The 21847-nt window shown below is 40.2% G+C and overlaps 1 protein-coding gene across 2 annotated transcripts in view; it reads left to right on the forward strand.

The window, feature by feature from the left end:
- Nucleotides 1-21847, forward strand: part of LOC137655672 (3'-5' RNA helicase YTHDC2-like) — a 388907-nt gene that overhangs the window by 338095 nt on the left and 28965 nt on the right. For both annotated transcript variants that reach the window (XM_068389626.1, XM_068389627.1), the window contains exon 26: nt 6228-6409. In XM_068389626.1, coding sequence (XP_068245727.1) covers nt 6228-6409 — 182 coding nt within the window. The remainder of the gene's footprint in view (nt 1-6227; nt 6410-21847) is intronic.

Here is a 21847-nt window from a genome sequence, read left to right on the forward strand (position 1 = left end):
TACAACAGTTTCTATTGTTTAGTTCTTCCACTTTTTTTCTAAAAGGTATATAATATAATTAATGTATGAACACATACAGTAGGTCCTCAGATTACAATGGAGATCTGATCCTGTGACTAGATGTAAATCTATTGCTGTTGTAATTTTAAGTAATAACCAAGAAAATAAAAAATTGGGGGACATAGATATAGAATACATGCATACATATACCAAGGCACTTCCCCCAATTTTGGGGGGTAGCCGACATCAACAAATGAAAAAAAAATGAAAAAAAATAAAAGGTGACCTCTCCTCTCTACGTTCCTTCAGCCTAACCAGGGACTCAACCGAGTTCAGCTGGTACTGCTAGGGTGCCACAGCCCAACCTCCCACATTATCCACCACAGATGAAGCTTCATAATGCTGAATCCCCTACTGCTGCTACCTCCGCGGTCATCTAAGGCACCGGAGGAAGCAGCAGGGCCTACCGGAACTGCGTCACAATCGCTCGCCATTCATTCCTATTCCTAGCCCGCTCTCTTGCCTCTCTCACATCTATCCTCATATCACCCAGAGCTTTCTTCACTCCATCCATCCACCCAAACCTTCGCCTTCCTCTTGTACTTCTCCCATCAACTCTTGCATTCATCATCTTCTTTAGCAGACAACCATTTTCCATTCTCTCAACATGGCCAAACCACCTCAACACATTTATATCCACTCTAGCCGCTAACTCATTTCTTATACCGGTTCTCACCCTCACCACTTCGTTCCTAACCCTATCTACTCGAGATACACCAGCCATACTCCTTAGACACTTCATCTCAAACACATTCAATTTCTATCTCCGTCACTTTGATTCCACACAACTCCAATCCATACATCACAGTTAGTACAATCACTCTCTCATATAGAACTCTATTTTTTACTACTCCCTTAACTGCCCCCAACACTTTGCAACCTTCATTCACCCTCTGACGTACATCTGCTTCCCATTCCACCATTTGCTGCAACAACAGACCCCAAGTAATTAAACTGATCCACCTCCTCAAGTAACTCTCCATTCAACGTGACATTCAACCTTGCACCACCTTCCCTTCTCATATATCTCATAACCTTACTCTTACCCACATTAACTCTCAACTTCCTTCTCTCACACACCATTCCAAATTCTGTCACTAATCGGCCAAGCTTCTCTTCCGTGTTTGCAACCAGTATAGTATTATCCGCAGACAACAACTGATTTACCTCCCATTCATGATCATTCTTGTCTACCAGTTTTAATCCTCGTCCAAGCACTCGAGCATTCACCTCTCTCACCACTCCATCAACATACAAGTTAATCAACCATGGCGACATCACACATCCCTGTCTCAGTCCCACTCTCACCGGAAACCAATCGCTCACTTCATTTCCTATCCTAACACATGCTTTACTACCTTTGTAGAAACTTTTCACTGCTTGCAACAACCTTCCACCAACTCCATATAACCTCATCACATTCCACATTGCTTCCCTATCAACTCTATCAGACGCTTTCTCCAGATCCATAAACGCAACATACACCTTACCTTTTGCTAAATATTTCTCGCATATCTGCCTAACTGTAAAAATCTGATTCATACAACCCTTACTTCTTCTAAAACCACCCTTTACTTCTAAGATTGTATTCTCTGTTTTATCCTTAATCCTTTTAATCAGTACTCTACCATACACTTTTCCAACTACACTCAACAAACTAATACCTCTTGAATTACAACTCTCATGCACATCTCCCTTACCCTTATATAGTGGTACAATACATGCACAAACCCAATCTACTGGTACCATTGACAACACAAAACACATATTAAACAATCTCACCAACCATTCAATACAGTCACACCCCCTTCCTTCAACATCTCAGCTCTCACACCATCCATATTAGATGCTTTTCCTACTCTCGTTTCATCTAGTGCTCTCCTCACTTCCTCTCTTGTAATCTCTCTCTCATTCTCATCTCCCATCACCGGCACCTCAACACTTGCAACAGCAATTATATCTGCCTCCCTATTATCCTCAACATTCAGTAAACTTTCAAAATATTCCGCCCACCTTTTCCTTGCCTCCTCTCCTTTTAACAACCTTCCATTTCCATCTTTCACTGTTTCTTCAATTCTTGCGCCAGCCTTCCTTACTCTCTTTACTTCTTTCCAAAACTTCTTCTTATTCTCTTCATATGAATGACCCAATCCCTAACCCCACCTCAGGTCAGCTGCCCTCTTGGCCTCACGTACCTTGCGCTTTACTTCCACATTTTTCTCCCTATATTTTTCATACTTCTCTATACTGTTACTCTGCAGCCATTTTTCAAAAGCCCTCTTCTTCTCTTCCACTTTTACCTTCACTCCTTCATTCCACCATTCACTGCCCTTCCTCATGCTGCCTCCAACAACCTTTTTGCCACACACATCACTTGCAATCCCAACAAAATTTTCTTTTACTAACTTCCACTCCTCCTCTAAATTGCCAGTTTCTCTTACTTTCACTTCGTCATATGTCATTTTCAACCTTTCCTGATATTTACTTTTTACCCCCGGTTTTATTAGCTCTTCAACCCTCACTAGCTCCCTTTTACATACACCTACTCTATTCCCCCACTCTTTTACCACAACTAATTTTCCTTCCACCAAAAAATGATCAGACATACCGTTAGCCATACCCCTAAACACGTGCACGTCTTTCAATCTTCCAAACATTGTTTAAGTTATCAACACATAATCCATTAATGCCCTTTCTACTACTCTTCCATTTGCCACTCTTACCCATGTATACTTATTTTTATCTTTCTTTTTGAAAAAGCTATTACTTATCACCATCTCTAGCTCAACACACATATCCACCAGTCTCTCACCACTCTCATTTTCACCTGGTATGCCATACTTCCCAATGACACCTTCTACCTCTCCAGTGCCCACTCTAGCATTTAAGTCATCCATGACAACTACATAATTCCTTCTACCCAGTCCTTCCACACACCTAGTTAATTCATTCCAGAACTCATTCCGCTCTTCTTCACTTTTCTCACTACCTGGCCCATACGCACTGACAAACACCCAACATTCCCTACCCTAACCTAACCCTTACCCACATTAAGCTAGATCATATCTCCTTCCATTCCACTACTTTACCTGTCATCCATTCACTCGGCAATAAAGCCACACCCTCTCTCGCTCTTCCCCTTTCAATCCCAGACACTCTACCAGACATTTCACCAAACATCACTACACCCTTCTCTTTTATCTTCGTCTCACACAAGGCCAATACATCCATCCTTCTATTCCTAAACATACTTCCAATCTCACATCTTTTACTCTCTATCGTACTACATCCACGCACATTCAGACACCCCAAAACTAGAGTGTGGGGAGCAGTCACTCTCCACCAGCTCCATCTCTTTGCTGATGTCTCACAGGATTGTAAATACAGGAGAGGGGGTTTCCATCCCCCTCGTTCCGTCCCTTTTAGTCGCCTCTTACGACACGCAAGGATAACGTTGGCGCTATAGAATGATAAAATGAAACTAATAAAATAAATCATACAATTCCTTTATGGGAGCTGCATTTTTTCCATGGAACCCAAGCATAAACCATTGAAACCTGAGGACATACTGAATATATATACAGTTCTATGTTCTGATGATTCAAAGTTTTATAAATAATACCACCCATTTAATTACCTTAGTAATTGCTCATCTGATTCCAAAGTATGGTAATGGTCTATTTGGTTATGAAATGTTTAATATTTCATTGAAACAACCCAGTATTCATTATGCTACAAGCTTCAGTGTATAGGCTCTGTCAGCGAATAGGTTAAAACCAGATTTATAAAGTATTTTATTTGAAAATAGGAACACTACCAATACCGTAGGTGGTGTTAGTCAAACACTGGTTTAATATTCTTCATTATCTTGTCGCTTATGATATATGGATGTAGGGGTTTCTCTAGTTAAGTGCTTATGTTTCTTTGTTTAATATTGAAAGAGGTGCTACTACTAATGACAGTAATAGGGTGAGTTCATTTCTTTGTATGTCACAACTTAATACAGGTGTAAATTCCTTGAAAGAAACTCCCTCTCTTTCTGTTGTAAAGCTAATGATATTATTATTATTATTATTATTATTATTATTATTATTATTATTATTATTATTAGCTAATCTACAACCCTAGTTGGAAAATCAGGATGCCATAAGCCCAAGAGCTCCAACAGGGAAAAATAGCCCCAGTGAGGAAACGAATTAAGGATACACATAAACAGCAAATGAAGTAATGAACAGATAAAATAAAACACTTTAAGAATATTAACAACATTAGAATAGATCTTTCAAATATAAACTTTAAAAAGAGAAGTGTCAGAGTGTTCAACATAAAACATTCGCTGCGAGTTTGAACTCGCAGCCTGATTAGGAAGATCATTCCACAACTTGGTCACAGCTGGAATAAAACGTCTAGAATACTGTGTAGTATTGAGCCTTATGGTGGTAAAGTCGTGATCATTAGAATTAACTGCATACAGTACTTAGTATTTTAAACTGGAAAGTACTGTCCGGTAAGATCTGAATGCAAAGGATGATCAGAATTATGAAAAATATGCTAATGAAATAACTGAACGACAGTACCAGAAATTGGTATATGAATGGTGATATGAAATTTAATAGACTGTAAGTTCCTGTCCAACAAATTAAGATAACATTCATCAGCTGAAGACCAGACAGGAGGACAATACTTGAAACAAGGCAGAATGAGAGAATAAAAACACTTCTTCAGAATAGATTGATCACCGAAAATCTTGTAAAAAACTTTCTCAATAAGCCTATGTTTTATGCAATTGAAGAAGAGACAGACCAAATGTGTTTCTCAAAGGTGAATTTGCTTTAAAAAATCACATCTAAAATTTTAAGTTCTACAGAGTTAAAGAAACATTATCAGTGCTGAGATCTGGATGTTGAGCCACTATTCTTGACTTACTTACAATCATATTTTGATTTTTGTTAGGGTTCAACTTCATGCCCCATAATTTGCACCACGTAATAATTTTATATAGATCTCTATTTAGAGATTCAGCCACCCCACATTTACATTCAGGAGATGGAATTGATGCAGAGAGTAGCATCAGCTGCACAATTGAGCTTGTTTTCTAGGCCAAACCACTTGTGTTTATAATATGAAAAGTAATGGGCCAAAAACTCTACCCTGAGGAACACCAGACATCACATTACTATACTCACTATGGTGCCTATCAACAACAGCTCTGCAATCTTTTACTTTAATGTTCAATAATGATGCTAAGAAAAGACTCACCCACTCCCAACTATTTTGATTTTGAAAATTTTGAAAATTATTAACATGGGCAAATACTGCACTAAAATCAAGGCCAATCATACAAACTTCCTGACCACAATCAAGGGATTTCTATTCAGCATTGGAGATTGTAAGAGGGGCATCACTTGCTCCAAGGCCTTTACAAAAGTCAAATTGTAAACTAGGGAACAGATGACTACCTTCAGCTAACCTGTTTAGTTGTTTTGCCCAGCCATTCAAAACTTGATAATATTGTAGTTATGGAATTGGGTAGGAATCAGCTGGACTTGAGCTACAACAAACATATTTAAATAATGTAATAACATTACCAATTCTCCAAGTGCTAAAAGAACCTCTTCATCGCTAACTTGCAGAAAATAACAGGTAACTTAGCATCCATAAGCATGAAGGTCCTTCTTCAGGAGAGACTTAGTTTCACAAGACCAAAAGGCTAAACTAGTTATTTTAGCCTTGGGAAAACAGGAATAAGGAACATCAGATTTCTCATTACTCTGCTCACTGTCAAGCGCACCAGTCAAAACGATTGCCTTTTCCTTTGGATAGTGAGTGACGTAGCCATCTGGTTTAAGTAGAGGAGGAATTCAAAAACTAATTTTTTTTTTCAGTACAGACCCATTGTTTGTATAGATTTACTCCCTTATGTGCACCCCAATTTCTATGTCAAAGGTTGACAAGACAAAGAAATACTTGATCCACTGGTGTAAATTGATAGATATAAAATTCATTGGAAGAATTTTTAGTTGGTTAAAATGTATGGACAACATTAACTGTATGTAATGTATTTATATGACAAGCCTTAATTTTTGTCTTTAAGATTGTTTTTTGCTTAAATGTATTTTATATTTGTTGTTGGTGTATATTCCATATAAAAGTATCCCATATTTTAGGAAACTTGAGCAGTAAAGCAAGTAATAGCAGCAACAATGGGTCTGAAGGAGCAAGCAGTACAAGTAAACCAAGATACTTCATCATCAAAGCTGCTATGTATAAGCAATTAGAAGCGTCATATCAAACAGGTTTATGGGCTTTTACTCACAATACTGAGAGGAAGATACTGCAAGCTACTCAGGTAAGAACATGAAAATTTGGATGTAGTGTTGTGTTGGTTGTTTGGAAGTATTTTATTTTGTCTCTTAAAGGTGTAGTATTGTGGTGGTTGTTATGAAACATTTTGTTTTATCTCTTAAAGGTGTAATTTTGTGTTGGTTGTTGTGAAACATTTTGTTTTATCTCTTAAAGGTGTAGTTTTGTGTTGGTTGTTGTGAAACATTTTGTTTTATCTCTTAAAGGTGTAGTGTTGTGTTGGTTGTTGTGAAACATTTTCTTTTATCTCTTGATGGTCTTTATTTTACGGGACTGACCTGTGAATATTCAAGAAAACTTTATTTATATAATATATGAAATATGCTTATATCTTTTTGAAAGTTTGTTACTTGAAGAGTATGGTAATGTTCAAAATGGACAAACTTTGCTTTGTTGGAAAGTTAGTGTATAAATTTTATTATTATTTGCTACTGTTCTTCAGAAGAAAATAGTAAATTTTGCAGTGTATAGTTAGTCACAAACATATGGAACCCATTTTTACTTGAGTAGAATAATATTCTTCTAAGTTTTGGGTTTAATCTGCAGTGTAGTCTCCAAGAACTCTCATGTAAAGGCTAGAACAGGAAATCAAATATGACATAAAAAGATAAAAGAAATATTGTCTTCCTCTGCTCTAAGGTCAATATATCATTTTGCAAAGTATGGACTCCGTGTGTAGGTAGACTCACGAGTTCAGGCTCCATTGAACCCATCATAGCACAGCACCTCCAATGTTAGAAATCATCTGGTATGATGGTAAGTCATCATTGAGAACCAGTACTAATTCAGGAGATAATGCTACTTGTGCATTAACTTGTGCTAAGCCTCCATATTTGATCATGTTACCCAGCTGTCAATGTGTTTACTGCTTAGCTCCAGGGAGTGAAAAACGGATTTTGAGCAAAGCGAAAAATTTATTTTTGGGTGATATGGCCATGTCGTCCTGATGGAGGGTTCCTTTAGGCAGCTTTCTAAGGGATATTTAGCTACAGTGATACTCCCAGAGAATTAACCATAGGTCTCCAGAATTCTAACTCCTGGCGCGAGTATCATTAATATAACTTTAAGGATATTGCATAATATCAGGGGACATATTTTTTGATACAACACATGGCAATCTTCACCCCGAATAGATTTTACTCTTTGAAGGGGAAGAGTGGCGAAATGAAGGGGAGCCGTTATCAAGGTACCCAGTGGATCCCCTCCCTGTACTACTACGGTGCCTTATTCCGTGTTGCATTTAAGCAGGAATAGCCGCAGATAGAGTAGTTTTGGGTAGGGTCTTTCATTACATAGTTGTTGTTCTCCTTTTGAAAGAAGGGAGGGTCCATCAGGAAGACATGGCCATATCACCCAAAATAGATTTTTCGCTTTGCTCAAAATCCATTTTCTGGGCTCAGCCATGTCGTCCTGATGGAAGTTTATCAGAGAATTACTTGAAAGCACTATATCTGTGGGTTTGTATAAGTGCCTTTACTTTTAATGAGTTCCTTATATGGTCTCCTAGACCTTTTATATATGAAATTACCGTTATTTGTCATATCTGCTAAGTTTGGAACTAACTTAGGGCTTCCTACGCCCTGCAGGGAAATTGTCGACTTCAGCTATAAGGATTCAAAGTTTGTATTTCTGTAGGAACAAGAGGGAAACTTGTTTGAGATTACCAGGTTGTTCGTTTAGAAATTCTACTGACAAGATTTTATTTTAGGAAAAATAAAAAGGCTCTGGATAATATTATTCGTACTTCTGAGGATGAAGAAGATGCGGATACATTCTTTTAGTTTTTTATTTTCACAGACAAAATATAAAAACAAATGGTAATGTATCAGTAGAAGGAATCTAACCTTCATATATGAACATCTTGGTATATGTATATTTTTTAACCTGTAAGGGAAGAATATACATATATTAATTCATTGGTAAATGCCACTCAATATTATGAAATTAATTTGTTTGATTTCACTTAGATGTTGGATATGCTTCAACACTGTGTACAAATGTTCACACGGCACTGGTGTTATTGATTACATTCTGCACCTATATAGAACAGTCCTTAAATCACCATAATGATTTTTACTAAAAGGTATTACACTCGAAGGTGCTAACACCTGTTCACCCAATACACTGTTAAGTCCCAAAACAGTCCACTGATCATCGCAGCACTATACGACAGGTTTTATGACACTACCTGCCGCCACCACAAAGTGTTCTATCTCGTGAACTTGCTTTGCATAATGTTTATAGAACACTCTGGATGATTTCCAACCCGTATATGTGCGGAGCCTATCAAAGTCCATGTGTTGAAAGAAGTTCAACGAAGAAGCAACTTTTCTTGGATCGTGACCTGCGGGTGTACTGTCAGGATCCGCTCTGCGAATAAAGTAGGTGAGTTTTGCCCTCAGTTGTTTTAGGGATAGGTTTGATCTGAGGTTTCGCCTCGGAAGAGCGGTCCCTCCTTGAAGTCTGAAGTTCTTCGAAGATAGACCTTAAGAGACTCTACAGGACATAGAGGGACATCTTCCTTCAGAGGGTAGATTCTCCAAGGACCCCACCTTTTGGTGGGCAGCTCATTTTGGCGAGAAAAGTAGGATCGGGGTAAAGGTTCAGTTCTCCCTCTTCTGTGAACTTATTATGGCCTTCGTTTCTGCATAAGGCCACTATTTCACTAACTCTAGCCCCTGAGGCTATAGCTAACAGGAATATCACTTTTTGTGTTAAATCATTTAGGGTGCAATCCTCGTTGTTCATGTTCGAAGCATAGTGCAAGACTTTATCCAAAGACCATGATATGAGTTTCGGAGGGGTTGCTGTGATTGAGATTATTGCCAAATCATAACGCGTCATAATAAATCTATGGAAACTTCACTTTTTCAATATTAAACTTACCCGATGATCATATAGCTGTCAGCTCTGCTGCCCGACAGAAAAACCTACGGGCGGAATACGCCAGCGATCGCTATACAGGTGGGGGTGTACATCAACAGCGCCATCTGTCAAGTAGGTACTCAAGTACTCGATGTCAACACAGAACCAATTTTCTCTCTGTCGTGCCACTGGCAAGACCTACTAAATACGCTGTTACTAATTGGATTTGTTTTCACAACTATTTGGTGAAGTACACTATTCCAGTTTTGAGCTTTCGCTATGCAGGGGTTTTATCTTCATTTCAAAACTTGAACTCGTTTTGGATAGATTTAATTATGGTGACAAAGAGAGTATGGACTCTCTTTCACTTTTAAATGGCCGACCCTTCCCTTAGACGGAAGTGTGTTTAGGTTTTTAGTAATTTTGCTAAACACGTTATAGATCTATATATTTTATATCTCTCCGCCTTTATTAGGCCTCTTCGATTAACTTTCCTTTTATTATAAACATATAAAAATAAATTTTTAATTTTTTGTTTATATGCGACCTTTTCTGATAGTAGGCGGTCCTAACTTGGAACCGAAGTTAATCAACGTTGAGCCCGTTATATCGTATTTAACCTTTAAAGAATTTAAAACTTTTTAAATTTAATGTTTTATGAAAGAATTTCTTTGATAGTCTCGTACTGTTTTCAAAGATGAACTAACGTTTAGTTTTTTAGTCTACGCAGTTGTTGACGTTCAGGACGTTCAACATGCGCTCTATCGTTACGATAGAGAGAGAGTGTATCACGGTTTCACTTTGCAGTAAGAGTAAACCGATTCTGGCGTTTCGTTCATTCTTTCTTAGCTTAAATGGTTTAAATTCTAAATTAAAGGAACTTTTTATTTGGAAAACCTTTCAGTTTTTTTCCTTTAGCAAATAACATGTTTTGACGATATATAATTGGGCTCTTCTCTCAGGTGCGAAATCTAGAGAGAAAGAGAGAGATAGAGACGGAGGGAGAGAGAGGAGAAAAAACGTTTCGTTCAAGCGGGTAACGTTGTTCTCGTTTTACTCTCCTCCCTAGTCGCTGTAGGGGAAGAAGGTAAAACGTTTCTAGGGTTTTATTCTTGTTCCCAGGCTATGTGCGGTGAGAGATTGTAAACGTAGTTTATTTGAACTAGTGTTTAGTCTCTTTCCCAGCCACTGAATTCTTTATCTTTATATATATGTTTTCTGTTGCATTATACGACTGATTTCGCAATTACTACCTTTTAATGAAGGGTAGGATTGCGTGTTTCAGGTAGAAATCAGTAAAAGTTTCGATTTCAGTGAAATAAGTGCAAAACAGAAAATCAAAGTGATAAAGTGATATGCGCAAAGTGTTTCAGTGTTGCGTCCGAGGGTTCGTCTGTTCGTGCCTGTCGTTCACCTAGTCCGGGACCTCTTGCAAGCTCCCAAGCCCAGGGGAGAAGTAATGTCGAACGACTTATGGGTTCGTCAGGCCTTGATCAACGAACAGACGTTTTTCCCTCCGTGGTTTCGGGCGTATCTACCCAAGATCGCCCCACCCACACAAAGACGAGAGAGCCCATTTACTTCTCGTCTGCGGAAGAGGTTTCTCGTAAGAAACCTTGGACCAAGGTCTCGCAGCTTATTAAGTGCAAGTCGGTCCCTTCCGCGCAAGTCCAACGGCCCAGGTGTAGCCACTGGGTCAGTTCGGACTCGCTGCAGTCTTCCGATGACTGCACACCTCCTAAGAGAGGTAAAGCGGTACCGCAACAGGCAGTAACACCGTCTGTTGCCGCACCTGCTGCTGTAGACCCTAAGTGGTCTTTGCTACAGTCTATGCAGACACAGTTAGCATCTTTTTTGCAGGAGTATCGTGCGGAGAAGGTTGACGCTGCACCCGTTAGCCTACAACCTACCACGGTTGTGCGCCCAGCAGACGCTGTGGCTGCCTGCTCCCACACTCCAGCTGTGAGAGCTCCTCCACCCATGCGCAGTCGACCCTGCCAGACGCATGCTGACGTTCACAGACGCACGGAACCCTCCGTTGACGTGCGTGTGCTACCACAACAACAGGAGGGTGGAGTTAAGCTGCCGTGTTTTGACACGGTGCGTCAGCCTCCGCAACCCACTGTGGTTACCGCCACTCGCCCGCAGCAGACTAGTCAGTCAGGAGTTGAGGCTTCCCCACACAGCTTTGGTTGTTGCCAGCTCACAGACTGTCAAGCAGTTACATAACGTTGCCTTCTGGTCTGCTACTTATGCACCAGTGCTGTATGTCCTCACGCACCTGTTGTGGTTGACAGTTCAGTTTTTTGACAGTTCACAGACTGTCAAGCAGTTACATAACGTTGCCTTCTGGTCTGCTGCTAATGCACCAGTGCTGTATGTCCTCACGCACCTGTTGTGGTTGACAGTTCAGTTTTTGACAGTTCACAGACTGTCAAGCAGTTACATAACGTTGCCTTCTGGTCTGCTGCTAATGCACCAGTGAGACCCTCACTGAGATAACCTAGCTTTTCTCGGACTAGGTTCCTGTAGATGAGAAAGTGCTGTTCTCCCTCCTACTGATATTCCTTTGAGGACTCTGTCATTTGGAGAGGAGCTTTAAGCTGCTTAGCCTCCTATGGACTTTAATTAACCCTGGATAGGTACGGTCCTCGGACACCCCTTTAAGGGTATACTCGGACGCGAACGACCCCGACGCCAAAAAAAATTCTTGAAAAATCAGTTTTAGCAGTAACCTCCTTTTTTCTTTTGCCAAAAAAAACTTCAATGAATGCTCAAAACAACTGTAAATATAGATACTACTCATCTGCAGAAAAACTATTTATTATAAATATTTTAAAAAATTAAGTAGAAAAAAAAAAGACCTGACATAAAAATTCATAAAAAAAAAGTTTATACATATATACAAAAATCCTTTTAGGAATTGATTCTTGAATGTTTAGGACACATCTTGATGTATTTTGGATGAAGTCAGACCCATGGAGGTGAAGATCTGAAATGAGAAAAAAAGGGTAACTTTTTTTGGCCAAAAAAAATTGTCCAAATTTCATGAATTTTTTTGGGTACCCAAATGAAATAGGAAGTGGCTAATTTTTTTAGGGAATAAACATATGTTATCCTAAAATAGAAATATGTAAAAAAATCTTCATTATTTTGTAAATTACATTTATATCAGGGGCCATATCTAAAGGTAATTTTTTGAGTACTTGGAAATTTCGTAAAAAAATACATATATTTAATATATAATATGATATTTATGCAGGTAAAAATATACCAAAATATCACAAATTCTATAGGGAACAAGAATATATATAGATAGGGCAGCTTACGCTTCGGATATGTCCACAAAATGGCCGCCAACCACACTGACTCAGACTCCCTAATGTGCCACTTGAAATGTAGGAAGGGTATGTCAATTTCAAGGTGTTATTTACTAATCTAATTATTATTGGATATGCATAAAAATTGTATGGTGGGTTGCTGGATAATTGTCGATTATTTTACGACTATAAAATTAAAATTCTGACCCAAAAAATTTTTTTTGAAGGGAAATAAAATCGAAAAAAAAAATGTAAAACAATATTTTAGCTAAAAAAATTTGATGATATTCAATCAAAAAAAAAGTAAACAAAATTTTCCGACAAATAAACATCTAGAGGAATCATTACTCTGTGATAGTTCCTTAGTACGTAGTAATTTTGAAAGAATTGGGAAAAAACGAAAAAATGGCAATCACCGGAAAATCGAACACATACCTATATATACGCCATATCTGGCTAAAAAAAAGATAGGCATGGGTAGCCAGATCATCTAGAAACACTTTCCAACACTATAAAAATATAAGTTTTGCGACACTACTTGCCAATTCCTTACGGTAACATGACTAAGCAAAAAAATGCAAAACAAATAAAAAGGGACACTCGTGGAAAAATGGCCATTCTAATATACGGCATTTCAGAAAAAAAAAATTTCAGCCACATGCTAGGCAAACCATCAAGGCATATTTTCCGACAAATAAACATATAAATGAAATATTACTCTGTGATAGTTCCTTAGTACGTAGTAATTTTGAAAGAAATGGGAAAAAACGAAAAAATGGCAATCACAGGAAAATCGAACACATACTTATATATACGCCATATCTGGCTAAAAAAAAAATAGGCATGGGTAGCCAGATCATCTAGAAACACTTTCCAACACTATAAAAATATAAGTTTTGCGACACTACTTGCCAATTCCTTACGGTAACATGACTAAGCAAAAAAATGCAAAACAAATAAAAAGGGGCACTCGCGGAAAAATGCCCAACATTCTAATATACGGCATCTCAGATAAAAAAAAAGACATGCACGTGTTAGCCCAACCATCAAGGCACACTTTCTAACACATAAACATGAAAAAAAATCAATAATATACGGCAATTCCTTACTACGTAGTAAATTTTTACAAATATTGAAAAAAAAACAGAAATTGGCAACCGCAGTTAAATACCCAATATACCAATAACTACGTCGTATCTGACAAAAACAAAATCACGCATGGGTAGCCAGATCATCTAGACACACTTTCCAACATTAAAAAAGCAAAAGTTTTACGACACTTTTTTGCAATATCTTACGGAAAAATGACTTGGCAAAAAAATTAAAAAAAATTAAAAAGGGACACTCGCGGTAAAATGCCCGACATTCTAATATACGACATCTCAGATAAAAAAAAAGACATGCACGTGTTAGCCCAACCATCAAGGCACACTTTCTAACACATAAACATGAAAAAAAAATGAATAATATACGGCAATTCCTTACTACGTAGTAATTTTTACAAATATTGAAAAAAAAACAGAAATTGGTAACCGCAGTTAAATACCCAATATACCAATAACTACGTCGTATCTGACAAAAACAAAGTCATGCATGGGTAGCCAGATCATCTAGACACACTTTCCAACACTAAACAAGCAAAAGTTTTACGACACTATTTGGCAATATCTTACGGAAAAATGACTTGGCAAAAAAATGAAAAAAAATGAAAAAGGGGCACTCGCGGTAAAATGGTCCTCGTGGTGATGAACGACATTTTAACTAAAAAAAAAAACATGCACATGGTAGCCAAACAATCCACCAAGACATTCCACAACTGATAACCTATACAAGTTGCACCATTCTACGACAATTTCATAATACGTAATAACTTTGATAATTATGCAAACTACCTCAGAAGGGTAAACTCGGACGCGAACGACCCCGACGCGTCTCAGAAATCGGGGAAGGAGTACAGCTACAGCAATGCACATCTGGACACTACTAGAGCGTGTAGGGGAGACACCTCCTGCAGGTCGATCACCCACAAATTCAGTCACAGGGGTGAGTCACGTGAGAAAAACCTGTTTTTTTTTGACGCTCGGGGTTGCAAACGACCCACCGTACCTATCCAGGGTTAAATCATGATGATTTTTTAAGGATCTTCGTCCGGATCTTGTAACTGCTGCTCCTCGTTCGCCTCACGTCAGAACTTACACTAGGCCTAGCTACTTCGAAGCCGTTGTTGTTAAGCTAGTGCTCTCTCGCTCTCCTAGAGAGCGTTACGTTGGCTAGGCGACTGGTTTTTGCACCAGGAGGAGTTTTAGGGATTCAGCCTTTGATTTCCCTTCTTTTAAACTGGCTTATAGAGCGAGAGTCTGATAGGACACGAGAGAAGTTCTCGGCTTGGGAGTTCATGCCTCTGCCCAGATAGACTTCTCAATTCTGGTAGACTCGCCCTGGCGCCTAGCCAGGAGACGCTCCAAGCTGTTTACAGGTCAACTTCTCAACTTTTGTGAGCCTTTGAAGTTTTGCTATACTATTATGTCACACATAACAAGGCTTTCAGGGATGGTAAATGGTTCCGCCTCAGTCGCTAACCCCGTCTGTTGCCACACCTGCTCCCGTAGACCCTAAAGGGCTTTGCTGCAAGACATGCAGTCCAAGCTTGCGTCCTTGATAGAGGACTTAAATGCGGAGAAGAACCTTCTGGCCAACAACCTTCCAACCGGTTGGTTGTGCGCCCTGTTGACGCTGAGGTAACCTACTCGCGTCTGCCAGTTGAGGTGGTTCCTCCTTCTGGCCAACAACCTTCCAACCGGTCGGTTGTGCGCCCTGTTGACGCTGAGGTAACCTACTCGCGTCTGCCAGTTAAGGTGGTTCCTCCACCGATGCAACCCAGTGTGGGTTGCCAGTCGCACGTTGACGTTAAGCGACGCTCGGAGGTGGTTGTTGACATTCAGGACGTTCAACAACCAGCAGAGGTGACTTGTTGTGACGCAGTGCGTCAACCTCAGCAACCCGGTAGGGTGTTGACTGCACAACCCAGACAGTCTAGACAGTTTCGGGTTGACGCTGTACTTCCTCGCGCACCCATGGTTGTTGACAGTTCACAGACTGTGCAGCAGTTCCATGATTTTGCGTCCGGCTCCGTCACGCATCCACCAGTGCGACCGGATTCAGCGAGTCAGACGTTGCCCACTCCGTTGCCGTTTCCTCATCAGTTTCGGATGAGGAACCCTCTGATGAGGACGTTGCTGAACAAGACGATCAGCCCCCAGCCCTGCTATCCATCCAGAAGATGCTGAAGAAGGAACGCTGCCCAGTCAGGCTGTGGATGAGTCTGGTAGGGACACTGTCATCCGTGGATCAATTTGTGTCACTAGGAAGACTACACCTCCGTCCTCTTCTATACCATCTAGCTTTTCACTGGAAAAAGGACAAGACGCTAGAAGCGGTCTCGATCCCGGTTTCCGGAAAGATAAAGTCTTGTCTGACTTGGTGAAAGGACTATATCAACCTTAGAGAGGGTCTTCCCCTGACTGTTCAGACTCCCAACCACGTTCTCTTCTCGGACGCATCGGACGTAGGCTGGGGTGCGACATTAGACGGTCGGGAATGCTCGGGATTATGGAACTCGAGTCAAAGGACAATGCATTTCAACTGCAAGGAGCTACTGGCAGTAAGTCTGACCTGGAAAAGCTTCAGGTCTCTCCTTCAAGGCAAGTGGTGGAGGTGAACTCGGACAACACCACGGCTTTGGAGTACATCTCCAAGCAAGGAGGGACCTACTCTCTGACATTGTACGAGATTGCAAGGGTCCTCCTCACCTGGTCAAAAGGTCTAGACATATCACTAGTAACGAGGTTCATCCAAGGCAACTTGAATGTCATGGCAGATTGTCTCAGTCGGAAGGGGCAAATAATTCCAACAGAATGGACCCTCCACAAGGATGTAGGCTAGAGACTTTGGGCCACCTGGGGCCAGCCAACCATAGATCTCTTCGCAACCTCGATGACCAAGAGGCTCCCAATATTTTGCTCACCAATCCCGGACCCAGCAGCAGTTCATATAGATGCCTTTCTACTAGATTGGTCACATCTAGATCTATATGCATTCCCTCCGTTCAAGATTGTCAACAAGGTACTGCAGAAGTTCGCCTCTCTCGAAGGGACAAGGTTGACGCTAGTTGCTTCCCTCTGGCCCGCGAGAGAATGACTCACCGAGGTACTTCGATGGCTAGTAGACGTTCCCAGAACACTTCCCCTAAGGGTGGACCTTCTACGTCAGCCACGCATAAAGAAGGTACACCAAGGCCTCCACGCTCTTCGTCTGACTGCCTTCAGACTATCGAAAGATTCTCGAGAGCTAGAGGCTTTTCGAAGGAGGCAACCAGAGCGTTTGCTAGAGCAAGGAGAATATCCACCCTTAGAATCTACCTATCGAAGTGGGAAATCTTCCGAAACTGGTGCAAGTCAGTATCCGTATCCTCGACCAGTACCTCTGTAACTCAAATAGCTGACTTTCTCTTATATCTGAGGAAAGAACGATCTCTTTCAGCTCCCACTATCAAGGGTTACAGAAGCATGTTGGCATCAGTCTTCTGTCACAGAGGCTTAGATCTTTCCAACAATAAAGATCTACAGGACCTCCTTAAGTCTTTTGAGACCACGAAGGAGCGTCGTTTGGTTACACCTGGTTGGAATTTAGACGTGGTACTAAGATTCCTTATGTCAGACAGGTTCGAACCGCTTCAATCAGCCTCCCTGAAAGATCTCACCTTTAAGACTCTTTTCCTGATATGCTTAACCACAGCTAAAAGAGTCAGTGAGATTCATGCCTTCAGCAAGAACATCGGATTCTCATCCGAAACGGCTACATGTTCTACAACTTGGTTTTCTAGCCAAACACGAGCTGCCTTCTCGGCCTTGACCAATATCGTTCGATATTCCAAACTTATCGTATGGTTGGAAATGAACTAGAAAGAGTATTATGTCCTGTAAGAGCTCTTAAGTTCTATTTAAAAACCTTTACGAGGCCCGTCTGAAGCTTTATGGTGTTCAGTTAAGAATCCATCTTTGCCTATGTCAGAGAATGCTTTATCCTATTTTATCAGACTGTTAATACGAGAAGCTCATTCCCATCTGAATGAGGAAGACCAAGCTTGGCTGTAGGTAAGGACACACGAAGTTAGAGCTGTCGCAACTTCCGTGGCCTTTAAACAAAATAGATCTCTGCAAGTATATTCGACGCAACCTATTGGAAAAGCAAATCAGTGTTCGCGTCTTTTATCTTAAGAATGTCCAGTCTCTTTACGAGAACTGCTACACTCTGGGACCATTCGTAGCAACGAGTGCAGTAGTGGTGAGGGCTCGATCACTACAATTCCCTAATTCCATAACCTTTTTTAATCTTTCTCTTGAAATATTTTATTATTGTTTTTGGGTTGTCCGGAAGGCAAAGAAGCCTTTCGCATCCTACTTGATTTGGCGGGTGGTCAAAGTCATTTCTTGAGAAGCGCCTAGATTAGAGGTTTTGATGAGGACCTTTAGTATGGGTTGCAACCCTTCATACTTCAGCTCCTAGGAGTCGCTCAGCATCCTATGAGGATCGCGAGGCTCAGTAAGGAAGACGTACTTAAAAAGGCAGAGTAATTGTTCAAGTCGACTTCCTTACCAGGTACTTATTTATTTTATGTTTGTTATTTTGAATAAATGCTAAAATGAAATACGGAATACTTAGCTCATAATAATGTCAACATGTAATGCTGGTCTCTACCCACCCCCCTGGGTGAGAATCAGCTATATGATCATCGGGTAAGTTTAATATTGAAAAATGTTATTTTCATTAGTAAAATAAATTTTTGAATATACTTACCCGATGATCATAAATTAAAGGACCCACCCGTCCTCCCCAATAGAGACCCAGTGGACCGAGGAGAAAATTGGTTCTGTGTTGACATCGAGTACTTGAGTACCTACTTGACAGATGGCGCTGTTGATGTACACCCCCACCTGTATAGCGATCGCTGGCGTATTCCGCCCGTAGGTTTTTCTGTCGGGCAGCAGAGCTGACAGCTATATGATCATCGGGTAAGTATATTCAAAAATTTATTTTACTAATGAAAATAACATTTTTTAGTTCGACATATGACGAAATCGACTTACGACGCATCTCTCGGTCCCTATCTCCGTCGTAAGTCGGCGAGTACCTGTACTTAGTATTATTTATAATAGATTAGGATAGTAAGCTAGAAAAGAAGTAGGAAAGACACATATCTGTGTTTCCTCTCCAGGCAATTGCTTTGACCTCTTACAATATTGATATTTTTAATTTCCTTATTAAGGAAAATACAGAGTGGAATAACTCAAGTACGTAGAGCCGGAGTCAGTGAGTATTTACACTAACTCCTCCACTTGTAGAATATTAATACTGAATGGTAATAATTGGTGTCCCGGTGATCTAGGATTCATCAGGATGTTGAAGGAATACTTCACTTCAACATTTTAATCAATCTCAACAATAGACTATGAAAGGATGCACAGAGTATGTTAGAAATTTTATACTCCTGTATCATTATATACTGTAGTTTTCTAACTGCTGTATTGTTATACTGCAGGAATACTGGCTACTGTATTGTCTTGCACTGTAGTTTTACCGGTATACTACCGGGTAAGGCTAGTACCTGGCGGCACTAGCTGGTAGGGAGAGACAAAGAATGGGAAGGACGACTCCCGTATTATAGTTTAGTACAATAATTGGAAGTGTAGGGGGCTACTGCCTTCTGCAGCCTTCTTCCCAGAATGGGAATTCTAATGGGAGGGGAGGAATACATTGATTCTAGCTTCCATCCAGCCACAAATTCTGTTGCCGGCTGTACTGCCGGTTACAAGGTTTGTGGGTGGCAGTCCAAGAGAGGACTGAAGAATTCTCAACAGTATACTGGGTTTCCCACTAGCAGCCCGCTCAACCTTTCCTGGAGCTCTGCTTCCGTTAGGGAGTTGGTCGAGGCGGTAACCTAACCGCCGTTTGTAGGAACCGGGCTGGTAACCCAGTCAGCCCGGCAAGCGGGGATGATTGTAGAATACCGGCCAAAGGACATTTGTGATGGCTAGGCTGGCACTAAAGGACAGAAGGGGGAGTGACATTGCCGGATATAAGACATGTCTTCTAGTCCACAAGGGAGAAAGGTGGCGACAATTATGCCGTCCACTTTCGGTTGTAGACTATGGAAGCCTAGCTTCCTTTGGCGACAGCGTCGTAGCCGGCAGAGGAATAATGATTCCTCTGTCGATGACATTGTCGGCTACAAGACAATACACCCTGAGTTACTGTCATACTTCAAGGCCGGGATACTCGCCGGCAAAGAAGATCAACGGTAAATCACTATCTTTGTCAAGCCAGAGTTAACTACTCTATGGCGATGACGGAAGGTAGGGTTGCCGCCTGGGATGGCGGCACTCAGGGTGGAAAGAAGGGTTTATCCTCTCTTCTCTAAAAGGGAAGTGTATCGAATGATACCAATAATTCTAGGGGATATATATATCCCCAACCGAATTAATAGAAATGATACTAGAGGTTAAACGGTGGGATTAACATTACTAACGTATACTAAAACGGGTTAGGCTAGCCTAACTCGAGTGGGGACCACAGCTACGAGTGATACCACCGAGGCCCTATCGTATACGAAAGAAACTTTATTTTTGGAAGAGGAAATATTATATGTGTATATGCGATCTTCACTAGTATGATTTTTCCTAACTAACTAGAAAATTCTTTATAGCTAAATACCGGGAGCGTCGCACTACTAACTAAATAAATGCATTTATGGCGTGCGACAGTGGTCTTAAAATGGCCGCCTCCGGGGATGGCAGTGCTACACTTAACACACCTAAATTATGTAAATTTAATTGTGAGAAGGGAGCTAAAAATTATACATAGGAAAGATTAAATACTCAACTTTCCAGGGGATGAAGATGCTGGAGATAGCTTGATAATATTTCTTAAAAATAGTAACAACACCGAGAGAAACGTGGGAGAGCATCGTGCTTAAATGCTACATTGAAAGGAATGAGGCGCCATAGTAGTACAGGGAGGGGATCCACCGGGTTCCTTGATAACGGCTCCCCTTCATTTCGCCACTCTTCCTCCTCAAAGAGTAAAATCTTTTCGGGGTGAAGATTGCCATGTGTCGTATCAAAAAATATGTCCCCTGATTTTATGCGATATCCTTAAAGTTATATTATTAAGGATACTCGCGCCAGGAGTTAGAATTCTGGAGACCTATGGTTAATTCTCTGGGAGTATCACTGTAGCTAAATATCCCTTAGAAAGCTGCCTAAAGGAACCCTCCATCAGGACAACATTGCTGAGCCCAAAAATCCTTCATATGTTGTTAGTAATAGGAATAAAATTATGATTTGGTCATAAACTATTTTTAGTTATAGCATTAATGTAATAGGGGAATTAAATTACTGTTCAAGATCCCTTTCGGTGTTTGTTTTGTTTGTATATGCCAACATTTTTTTTACAGTTTATGATGCATTTTTGTGAGTGGAAGTTTTTTCATTTGATAAACAGACATATTGTCATAAGGTGATTCGCCGAAGTGATGTTTCGTCTAATGACCCTTTCGTCAAAGGTGTCTTATGTTAAATAAGGTTTTAAACATACTAGAGTCGGAAATGGTTTTTAGCTTAAAACGGCCGTTTGGTCGAAATAGAGTTTTATTGAACGAGGCTATTAAAAATACCAGTCTTCATTAAGAAATGTCTTCAGCTTGTCACATTATTTTAAAGAATTTGTTAGGGTGAAGACATCCTTACTACAAATTGTAAAGAAAGACTGCATTTAATTTGAAGGTAAGAGTTCACAATTCATTATAACAAATATAATGTTTGTGACCTGTCAAAAATTACAGATAAATATTTAATGTGCACACACATGCACAAATCCCCTTCTAACCAGAATATGACTCTCTCTCCCTCCCTCTATATATATACTGTATATATACACAGTATCTTTCCGGCCACGCTCATTGGCATTGCCAGACATATAACTAATTGATCTCCCATATACAGTAGGGTCCCGAATTATGCGAGAATTTGGTCGATTAATGACCTCGTGTAAATGGAAAATCGCGAATTTCGAAACACACAACAGAAATAATTCCATTCCGGCCATGGCAACCAGCAATTTGCCTATTCAAATGTGTTTACTACCCATTTCCAATACTTTCTTTGTACTATACTGTATTTCTT

The sequence above is a fragment of the Palaemon carinicauda genome, chromosome 16, assembly GCF_036898095.1.
Source record: "Palaemon carinicauda isolate YSFRI2023 chromosome 16, ASM3689809v2, whole genome shotgun sequence".
Classification (NCBI taxonomy): Eukaryota; Metazoa; Arthropoda; class Malacostraca; order Decapoda; family Palaemonidae; genus Palaemon; species Palaemon carinicauda.